We start from the raw sequence: 12,048 nt of genomic DNA, 5'->3' as shown, positions 1-12,048 counted from the left end.
GGGGAAGGGACAGCATCCTCAGCTTTTTCCACAAGAAACCACACTTCACCATTTTTGACCCCAGAAACTGTGTCCTTTAGACTCTTCCATTTTTTACAAAGTAAAAGGAAGCATTCTGCAGGTGTTAACATTTCTGACCCAATGCTGACTGGTCACAGTGCTATCAAGGTCTGGGCTCAATGACACAGGTAATCCCTTCCTACATCCCATTTTCCTGGGGATGGAATAGCACATTTTTGTGTTTGTTGGTTTGCAGTTTTTGAGGGGTTTGTGGTTTGTTTTTCTTGTTGGTTTCTTTTGATTTGGTTGGTCCTGGTTTGGATTTTGGCTTTTTTTGGCTTGGTTTTTAACCCGATGGAGGAGTATTTTTGTATTCTCTAAACCACAGGGCTCTTCCAGCATTCAGATCTCCCACTAAGTGGAACAATTTTTAAAACATTAGTTCTTACAGTGTGTTATGACTGGAACCAAGATTAAGTCTCCCCTCCTTTTTCAGTTTTACTTACCTACAAACCTGCCTGGGCTTGTACAGAGAACTCCCTGGATCTTTAGTTACCAGCCCTTGTCCCTTCCAGGGACAAGGAAGTCTTCCAGTCCCAGGAAGTCTGTTCTCTTGTGCAATTTCTGTTTTTAGAAAAGGATGCTCTGCATACATTCTAGTTTAGATTCTGATGACAAGCCTGCATCCATTAAAACTGCACTCTAACACGTGATGAAATTATGCCAAGGGAGATTCACAAAGCCCTTTAGGGGCAACCCTCATGCCAGTAAAATCAGTAACAAACATCCCACAGTTTACTTTTGTTAAATTACACCAACAGCACATTTAAAAGTCATACCTACCTAAACTGTTATTGCTGCTAGTTGGCCAGGAAGCTACTCTATCCCTTAACTTTTTCTTTTTACAAGAGTCATCCGATTTCACAGAAAGCTCCACTTCTTCCTTCTTCATTTCCTGTACCAGTTCCATGTGGCACTGACTAAAATCCTGGAAGGAAATTTTTCCATTTTCATCTGCTCCCAGCTGGCACATGATCTCTGCAACAGACGCCTCCATATTCAGCTGCCGGCACAGCATCAGCAAGTCATTCCTGAAGATATTTTTAGAGGGAAATGGGGGCAGAGGAAGATTGGAAAAGTGGGAATAGAGAAAAAAAAAAAAAAAAAAAACAAACAAAAAACCAACAACTTAGTTTAGAAGAAAAGGAATACTAGCCCTGTCTAATCTGGATATGCATTAATGCACAGGCATTTAAAACCAATAAGCCAACTACTGAAGGAAACAAAATCTTGAAACAATTTCTCCAGCATCTGAAGGATGAAAGATGCATATTTATCAAATGACAAATAATCACATTCTAAATAAAATGTGGGCAAACCAATTCAGCCAGATCTGAAACAACAGCTGCTGATCAAAATCTTCTGGGTGCCCATTCTCCCTGATTATTATTTTTTTAAATTACCTCTACTTTACTATCTCACACTTAACTGCTTCTTTCCTGCCATCCTTCTCTTAAGCACTTTTTGAATTGGATTGCATAGCACTACCATACCAATTTATATCACAAATAGCATGAGTATGTTTCTATGCTATGGCTTCTTTTACAAAACTTAAAAGTATATTGCTTATTTCTGTGTTGTACAAAATCTTTCTGTAGAAGGAAGGCAAAGGAAATGGGCAATATTACTATTACATGAATTATTAGCAGATTTAGTATTTTTTTTCATTACTAGTATCAGGGCATCATTCAGAAGGTTTCTATGAAAACATAAACATTGAAAATTCAAAGTTCTTGCATGAACAGTTTCACTGAGGTACTGAGGCCCATTCTATTCTACAGAAAGAACTTGTACGTTGGGTGCAGCTCTGTAAATCTCTTCTATGCAGGAATTCCAGAGCTGCAGAAACAGAACTCTTGTCAGAGTTGTTTGCAATAAAACTGGATAATGATGACCACAGTAACAAAATAACAGTAATGATGATGAGAACAATAATAATTACAATACTAATGATTATGATAATAATGATGATGATAACATGAACATGTAGTTTAAAAACAAACGAACCCCTACAAAAATAACAGAAAGCAAGCAAATCTCTACTTATGACAAGAAATAACTTTATTACAGAAGAATTAATCTCATAGGCCAAATACAAGGTACCATTACTTGCAATTCAATTTTTGCTCAGAGTTTTGCTCTTAGATTTGAATCTGATCAATTAACAAATAATCTCCATGGCTCAGTTCCTTGTTTTTAAAAAATAAACAGTACAAATACAATCTCACAAGGGTGTTGCAAAGAAAAATAAGGATGACAGCATATTCAAATTCTTACATGGGGAGTGACAGATATAACGCAGCTATGTCTCTTGGAACAGATCAGACATAGCATCAGATTGAGGGATTCTGCCGAGGTGTGCTAATTTTAAAATGAGCACCAGGAGAAGCAGTGCAGGGTTATTTTGCCATGGCATTCCAGGACAGGGATTCCAGTCTGTTGCCCTGGCTGCAGAAGAATTAATCTGTTATACTGGGGCAGGACAAGGCTGTGGCACTGGTAGTACACCTTACATAGCCCTGTTCATGACAGCTGTAAAACTTCTATTTCACTACAGCTCACAGGAACATGTCCAAACCCAGTTCTGATTCCCTATAGTCTAAAAGTGTTACACAAATGCAAATTGCTTTATAAAGCAAATCTGGCAAAGATTGTTCCACTACATAACACCAAAGACAAACCATGTGTTTTCTTAAAACTACTTAAATTTTCAGATAGCAAAAAGGTATCATCATTTTTCCAGAAACATTTAATCTTTGCTGATGGAAACTTGCAGTTCTAGGCGCACGCTTTTAAGGAGGGCAGTAAAAATTATAAATGTGGCCAAGTTCCCTAGAGGCAAACAGAGTAAATAAACAGTGTAAGAAAACCTGTTCCATGCAGCTGTGTCATAAGTCACTTCTATATCAATACTGTAGCTAAAGTCTAATCTATTTGAAACATTAATTTTTAAAGGTCTTAGCTAAAAAGGACTGACTAGAAGAGCACTCAGAGACAATAAGACGTTGCTGATCTAAAAGATGTACTAAAATCATTCCGGATCACTTTTGTTCTTGGTAGGAGGGTGTTTTGTTTTGGTTCCTGGTGCACCCATCAATCTCCAGAGCATCCTGGACCCGCTGCTCCATTTGCTCTGAGTCTCACAGCAAGTCAAGCCCCTGACTGCTCTAAAGCACAGAATCACATCAGTTCTCCATCTTTGATTTTTCTATGAGCAACTGCAGGCAAACAATCCTAGCAGCAATCCCAGAACTGTGCTCATCTGCAGACAGAAGTCTTCCAAAAAGGTCACAGCGTGGCACCTTTTCTTCTGAAAAAACTTCTAACAGAGCTTTAGATGGGGAAAGAGCCTCCAAGCATCACCAGGCAGGCTGTATCAAAATGCTTATTTCTTAATCTGGATGAACAAGTAACCCACAATAATTCCAAAGTCACCTGAAATACCACAAAAGCAGAAATCACAGAGAGTGTAACAGAAGCCCTCTATGACACTATGATCTTTGGCAAAAAAAAACATCTAAAGGTTAGCACCCAGCTACAGAGAGAACTTTGGAAGGTTACCAGACTAAAATACAATGTCCACTGCTGTCAGCAAAACATGAATAAAAACAATGTCCTCACCTTCATAGGGTGCTGGATGGAGAATTTACACAGTTTTGTGGTCTACCCAAGGCCTCACAAACCTCTTGACTTAACAGAAGAGAAGAAAACTGTTCAAGAAGTTCACAAGCAGATAGAGCAGGAAGACTAGGAAAGAGGACAAACACTCACAGCAGTTCTTATTTAGTATATTTGCTTGAAGAAATAATTTCTAGAAGCAGCAACAACCACCAAAAAAAAAAAAAAAAAGAATTTCTGTGCATCTAATGAATTTAGACTCGGAAATAGATTCTATTACCTCTGTCATAATCTCACCAATTACATCTCCACAAACATTTTAACATGAAAATACTTTAAGAGGTTATTTTTTACTCTCCAGTTTCCTCAATTATGACAAATTTTGATGGTTTAACAATATAGAAGAAGCTATTAATTTATCAGGTAGGGGTCATCCTGATAAGACTAAATCCAATAAAGACCAATTAAATAAAGACTAATTTCCACATTATCTTTTAAAGGAAGTGGCAAGGCAAGACTACAGTTACAGCTTCTGAAGGAATAACAGACAGCTTTAGAACTGCTGGTATTTTCCACCTGCAGCAAACTAGATCTCCTTAGAAAAGGGCGAAGAATGAAGAAAAGTTTCCTGCAACAATGTATCTACTTGAAAGTTTTGAAAGTTATGGTTAGAAAATAAAGGCCTGAAGTTCTCATCTCAGTTTAATAAACTGCATTCATTACCAACATTGCTATTCATACACGAAACAACTGATAAAATGATGTGTAAGCAATTTTTACATGTATGGTTGGAATACTCTTCGCATTGCTAAACAAAATGCATTTTGCTTCAACAGTCTTTTATTTGGGTTTACTTCCTAGTGCCAGAGTATGTAGTAGTATTAATCAACCCTTTTTAAAATTTAAGTATACAACATGCAGTAACACCCATTTTGTTTATGTTTAAGGTAAAGTTCCGTTTCCTTATGGCTGTCCCAATGCTCCCTATAATTTGTGTATCAAGTACATTGTCAGCACCAGACAATAGTTGTAAATGAGCCATTTTCAGTGAGGTTGATTTGTTTGGCAAGGCATGAATAATGTGAGGCAGGATGGGATGGAGAACAGGCACATCAGCTGGACATGCTTGCTTAAAATGCTGAGCAGCGATACTGTTGATACTGGGATCTGAAACCTCACACTGAAGCTTCATTTTTAACACCTCGTTGTGATCAGGAATCATGCAGACAGGTTTTGTCACGCTACATGAAAACTTAGGAGGACGTAAGAGCTTTGATATTTGATAGGACTTTTTTTCTATATTTGTCCCAAATATGAAGGAATTAAAGCAAAGTGTAAATGTAATGTTGAAAGAAATGGGGGGAAAAAGGTCACTAGACCAGACTGCATTTCCATAAAAGGTACTTATTCTGTAACTACTGAGTTCTGTATAGTACAAGTCTATATAGCACTATACAGGATCTTGCACATCTGCCTGATTATAAGCACAAGAGACAAACTGCGTAACTCAGCAGACAAACTCTTAAACAGAGGAAGACAGGCAAGGAAGTCCTACCAGTGTAGAAAACATATGTACTGGTTTGAAAAGCAAAACCAGTCAGACTTCAAGTCAGTAATACAATTTTTAATAGGGAAGAGAAAAAGGAAGAATGAAATACATGCAATAATAAAAAATAAAACCACTGACAGAGTCAGAATACAACCCCATACCCTGTCAGTCAGGGGGTTGGTGCAGTTTTCCTCCAAAGGGTCCAGTGATGATGTGGAAAAAATCTGGTTCTTCCTCTGGAATCCAGTGGAAAAAGGCTGCCTTTGGCGTTCTAAACCTCAGTTTTTATCTAGGTAGGAAAGGCTTGGCTGGTCCTCCTGGCTGGAGCATCTCCCAATGGGATGATGTAATCTTATCAGTTATACAGTAGGAGTCAATGGCCCATTAACAGAAGATACTTCCCACAGAGATAAGGATGATCACCCTTCTCCGATGGTAATAGAATATATATCTTGTATTGTAAACCAGGACAACATGCCAGACTCAAAAAAGTGTCATCACTCATGGATGGGCGTCTAAGCTGCTTTTTAAGAAAGCCACAACCTCCATGTGTACTATGTCCTAGTACTTCACTGTTGTCTTCTGCAAGTCTCCTAATCTTAATTTTCCCAGATACAATTCAGCTTGCTACTTCAAAAAAGAAGTTAACACCCTATTTTCTGCCATCACAGTGGATAAGAAAAATAGTCTTTACATATTTAAAGCCCATAACCAGATGTTTCTCCTTCTTTTAAGTAAGGAACCCCATTTTTTGTATCTCCCATCACCTTCCATAAACTATTCTTGTCTTTCTCTAAATGATCCACCAACTGAATGGATGACAGCACACAGAACTACATACCAGCTTAAAGCACAGTCTGAAAAGAGACTAAAAGTTGAAAGTATAAGTCTTGTTCTGCAACAGCCCAATTCTGTTAATTCAAGTTTAACTTGAGAACCACTATAAATCTCATAAAGTTTTTCATCAGGCACACATCCTGTATGTATATCACCAAATGTGCTATTATTCTCTGCTTATCTCTACTTTATATTACTTGGGGTTTTTTTCAAGCAATACCTTCATCGGTCAGCACCAATTGTGACCCTCATTCCACATCAAGCCTCCAGTTTTCCTCAGCTTGATGTCACCTCAGATTTTAGAAAGTTTACCCATTATCATGTCATCCAGATCATTAATCCCTAATAACGCTGATCTGGACCAGGCCATCCTTTTGATTTCAATTTGATACAGTATTGTGTGTGTCAAACAAAGCACAAGTGTCTAAATGAGCTCCAAGCACAGCTCAAAAAAAAAAAAAAAAACAAAAAAAACCAACTCTCTTAGTCTAGCTCCTTGGCTTGCCTACGAGTATCATAAAACAACATCGAAAGCCTTAATTAAAATAGACAACATAAAGGGCATCTCTTGTTTCACTCCCACCGCAAACTGCTGACACTAGATCTTAGATTAGATGGCTTCGACCTTTTTCTTAACAAATCCGTACACAGCAAGTTGTCTGTTGACTGACCCCCATCTCAACATACATTTAAAGAAAAGCAGCATATTTTATCTTTCCCCATTTCCTGTTACTTCTATTTTTCAGAAGAAGTCAGAAAAAAAGAATGGAAAATAATTCTGAGGTTACATCTTTAGGATTATTACATCAAAATCTCCAAGTACAACTAATTAAAACAAATCCAAGCACTCTTCAACTTCTTTCTTCCTTCTCCTATCTAAGGTATTTGTTACCAGTCCTATTTGCATGAACAATCTCACTACATGTGTTATTTTCAATGTAGAAAGGAAAACAAAACCAAAAATCTCACACTTCTTAGTGTCATCAGCAGCTCACTGACTCCCTCTCTTGGGTACTCTTTCTCTGGTTTTTCTGTCACTTTTTCAAAACTGTTTCCATAGTGTGGAACAATTTTACTCTTCAAATTCCCTGCTAGTTTCAATTTCTGCATGTTCCAGTGCCTGTTCACAACTACTCTGCAACTTGATCTAGATCCACAACACTGAGCATCATCAGGGAAAAGACAAGGTTAACAATCAGCCAGCCCCAAAGCCCTGCATTCTTTATTCATCATTCAGCCACTTGAACTTCTACTTCCCAGCTCTGTCTCCTGGCTTGGCTGCCTCTCACCATACTATTCCAAGCATGCAAGACACCACTCCTTCCTCTGGGGAAGCAGGGGCTGGTTCCCTCCCCACCACCGTGTTTCTGTGTGTGCGTGTTTCTGTGTGTGCGTCTCTTCCCCATTTCACACTAGATACGTGCAAGACAGACAGCCTGCAGCAGGTACTTCTCAGAACAGAAATGTATTTTACAGATGTCACAACAAATGCATATTCTACTCACTAGAAATAGCTTAAACTTTGTGCTCTGATCACCTACACTAGCACAAACCACATCACCTGAGAGGACAGGACCTTTTTGGCTAAGGGTCTCATTTCTGGGGACTGAACTGTTGCAGGCAAACAAAGGTCCATCTGTCAACAGAGAAGCAGAGTTTGTCAATAGAATCTCTGCCATTCTACGCTTTCTTTTGTGCTGTTCACTGGCTTCAAATATGTTGCTAATACACAGTAACAATTCAACCTACAGACTCTTCCATGTGGTTAGGAGCACCGATTTCATCTAATAACCACTAATACTACATAAATACTGTTCTTTTCTATTAAATTTAAAAAGGAACTGCAACAGAAAATCTCTCAGAAGAAAGGAGAAATGGAATGTGCGGATTTCAATTAAGCATTAAGGTGATGTTAATTAACACAGGTCAATGAAAGCAAGAACCCCTGCGCTAGGATGAATTCCACATATTCCACATATGGACTATTTATTCTAAAAGATGCATGTGAACATTCACAGTAAAAATACAGCGGATTTGAAAAGCCATGTATCCACAGCGTAACTTTTCTTTCAGATGCCATTTGAAGCCCATCCTTTGGACAACACTCAATTAGGCACAACACCAGCCTTGTTAATATCTTTCATCTACAAGCTCAGATACCAGAGTCTCAATAAAATCTCTGTTGTCCTTTTACACTTCTGAAAATGAATTAACTTTTAGTGGGATTTCTTAGCTCAGATCATTTTGAGTGCAGCATGTTTAAAAGTCAAGCAGACATTATCAGAGGGATCACAAATAACCCCCAAGCTCATTTCTTACCCCCTTCTATCATCTTGTGCCAAAATTAAAAGTCACACAGACAGATAAAAAGTCACAACTATAAACTGACCATGCTGCAAAGAAGTATTTCTTACTGAGCTAGTGTGCAGCTAAGGTGATTCTTGGAACCAAGGGCAGACAGAGTGAAACTCCAGGACCATGCACAGCCAAACATCACCTGGCAGAAAACAGGCTGACTTAAAAAAACCTTAAACCCTCTACTAGCTATTCACAGTCCATTCTGTAAGGAGTGCAGGTGCACAACTTAGAGGTGTATATCTGAAAAAAAAGGCCAGGTGCCAAAGTATTTTTTGAGGTTCCTTACTCCCAATCAAAACATGTATGACCTGCTGCTTCAATCAATGCCAGGTAATCTCTGGCCTACCCTAGCAATCAGAGACAAAGAGGATTTTAAGATAATTTTAGAATCCAGCCCCAACTACCAGCAAAGTATTTGCACATACCACCCTCAAACAATAAATACAAAGAAACAGAACTGGAAGAACTCTTCTCACATTCAAGTGCCTCCCAACACAGTCAACCTATCCATGAATTTCAAACTCTAGGTTTTGACAAATTCACTTGGAAAAGATACAGAAAATTGCTCCCTAGGAACACAAGCTAACCATCAGTGATTAAGGAGGACGCTAACTGACTCGCCTGCTGTAAATGGAAAATGCAATCACACATGAGCTAAATAAAACCAAGTATTTACCATAGTCCCAGTCATACTGCTAGAAAAGCCACCAGTGGTTATAAACCCAGGGCTATGGATTTGCTAGAAAGACCAAGCACCAAAGGATCTCATGAGGGCCGAGCTCCCTATCACCCTTTGGAAGAAAGTAACACTGTATATTTGTGAAGTTAATCTTTCAGAATTGCCATCAAGAAACCCAAGAAAACTCAAGGCAAAAATATTCCCAGCTTAACTTTTTTTTTTTTTAAATCACAAAAGGGAAATTACTGACTTTAAAAAGTCATTAACTTCCCGTAATAACCCAACTAACATGGTATTTGCAACAAGTTCAATAAAACAAAATAAAACCAATAACAAAATTAATAAATATTACTAATTATAAAATTATTATATTAATTACTAAAATGAATAAAGGAAACTAAAAAGAAAAATAACTTCACTGCTTAGAAGCCAGCTGGAAGGCAACTGTCAAAGGGATCAAAAAATATGGCATATATATATTTTCAAGTGAACTACTGTTTGGACAGTTTTCCCACAGTACATTCTACCTGAACAACAAGGTCCTAAGAAAGAAAATACTGTAATATCATGTAACAATACGCCTGATATATACTCCTTAGTCCCTTTTACCAGACTAATAGTGCCAATGAGGAACGAAAAAAGCAATATATAAAACACACCAACTAACTTCACTGAGTTTAAAATGTTAACAACTCCAGCTAGAACACTCTTCAAGTGTCTGATGTTTACATAAGAACTGGGCTGCTAACCAATTAAAAATACAGTATGTTCATAAAATTCAAGTTTGAGCATATTTCTTTGACTGTGTACCAGCTGTAAGAAATACAGACTTTGAAATACATAATCCCTTAATGAATGTTGACTCTTGGTGTATTTTATAGACACATTATTTAACAAAGGAGATACCTCTTTCTTCATCTCAAACTAAGCGTATCTCTCTGGCTTTCCGTACACATCCACCCTCCTGGCTTTCCCTGTAACTTATTCTTTTTTTGGTTATGATTCTCCAAGAGGACCTGTAGAAGACAAAGTTGGACTAAAACCCCACCAAATTCTATACAACTGTGGAATCATTGACTAAGGCAAGTCCCAGGAGAAACAGAAAAAACAGACGACAATTATGTGAGAAACAGTGCTCCCAGTCACCATTTTACTTGGCATACAGGAAGTATTGTGCTGTATCCATATAAAAGCAATCCTTCAGTTACACGGATCACAAATCTTGTGACAGCCTCCTAATGGAGATGGATAAAGACTACAATTAAGTTTAGGAAGAGAATCTGGAAGCTGAAACTGTTTTCAAGAAATACTAAAGCAGTAGTGCATGGACAAATTATTTTGCCAAGGTTTTGGGGTTTTGGAGATTTGGGATTTTTTTTCCCCTGGAATTTCTCAAACTGGGCTGGTTTAAAGAAAACACAGAGCAAATAGTCCAGAGCTCAAGTGAGAATAAAATCCTGTATTGAGGTCTTAAATTTTTTAGCTTCATGGTAAGAACAGCCCTGCTATGTGAAGAGCCAGACTGAAGGCAAGGTCTAACCAAAGCTTAGTCCCAGTCTTGCTGACATTTTACAGACTGCTTTTAAATTATGTCTTCTTGTTAGACAGCTGGATTGAAGTCAGACTTAGGACTGTACAGTACCGGGATCAAACTTTTTTTGAAATCTGAAATCCCAGTAGCTGCAAAACTAGCAGAATAAATATTATATCTCTCACAAGACTTCAAAGGCAGTTTTCTATTTCCACCTGTTCTGTTACAGTTGACCTTTTATAAACCTTTTGCTTTACGATAAAAGGCTTTTCCACTCCCTACTCTGCTGACATTTGAGAAGCACTCACAACAGCTTGCTCCTGATACTGCTTTCCACCAGTACCAGAATACCCTGCAGAGACTAGAAAGCCTCTACATGCAGAATATTAACTCATGCCCAAAGTAAGTTTTCAGAGATCCTAACTGAACATGTTTCCATGACTTCATAAATGGTCACCTTATGGATTAAACACATGTTTTACCAACTGTGGTAACTTGACTGGTCACAGGCAACCTACACTGATTTTGCTGCTTCATTTTATCAGTCCTTATGTGCTTCAACAGGTATCTCTTGAAATGTTAAGCAAAGAAGTTGAAGCACATTAGCAGAATCAAACTTGGAAAAAAAGTTAAATTAAATGGTAATGTAAAATTGTAAAATTTCAATATGCACATATCAATGCAAAACTCAGAGCTTTCAGCATTTCATATCCCATAGTTCAGTGTCTTCAGGATTATACCCACCAATGGTACATCCTTAATTATGCTTTATTGTTTTGATATCATCCTGTTTAGAGCCTGAAAATTAATCAACATCTCAGGTGAGAGCCTGAAAATTAATCAGTATCTTAGGACATGCTCCTCCTCACCATCTGTGCCTGTACTTCCCTGCTACTATTTGAAGAGGTTTATTGCAGTTTGATGCACAGTAAAGCACTTCCACAGCTAAGACACCATGTTATTTCATTAGGAATGCAAACACCTCTTTCCCCCCCCCAATATGAACTAAATAAACACACACACACAAATGTCTGCTCTTGCTGCAAGTATAAATATCTTATTTTCCTTAACAGCTATGGAGCTGGAAAAAAAAGAAACCTTACAAACAAACAGCTGCATATGCAAGGCAAAGAAATGACTGACCAAACTTCAGGCCTGAAAATAGAAGAGATACTAATTCCCAAAGATAAAATTTATACTCAGTAGCAGCTGCAAAGCTGCAAATTTCAGCAACGTTGCAGTGAAAACAAGCTAATTTTTGAAAAAGAAGCTCACTAATAGCTTCTTTTTAGTACCAGTAATAGATTACAGATCATAGCCAGCTCTAGTTCTACTACACAAGGAAGGTGATGATTTTCTAGTGCTAGCTTCTGTGTTTTCAGCTCTTTAAAGAGATGCATGGGCATTTATTGCCAT

The 12,048-nt window shown here is 37.9% G+C and overlaps 1 protein-coding gene across 1 annotated transcript in view; it reads right to left on the bottom strand.

Annotated features, from left to right (window-relative positions):
* Positions 1-12,048, bottom strand: part of MCC (MCC regulator of WNT signaling pathway) — a 179,931-nt gene that overhangs the window by 165,643 nt on the left and 2,240 nt on the right. Inside the window, exon 2 of the mRNA XM_062513152.1 lies at positions 844-1,091. Within this exon, the coding sequence (XP_062369136.1) occupies positions 844-1,091 (248 nt within the window). The remainder of the gene's footprint in view (positions 1-843; positions 1,092-12,048) is intronic.

The sequence above is a fragment of the Cinclus cinclus genome, chromosome Z (assembly GCF_963662255.1).
Source record: "Cinclus cinclus chromosome Z, bCinCin1.1, whole genome shotgun sequence".
Taxonomy (NCBI): domain Eukaryota; kingdom Metazoa; phylum Chordata; class Aves; order Passeriformes; family Cinclidae; genus Cinclus; species Cinclus cinclus.
The sequence above is the reverse complement of the archived record's forward strand: the minus strand, read 5'-3'. Positions and strand labels throughout refer to the sequence as shown.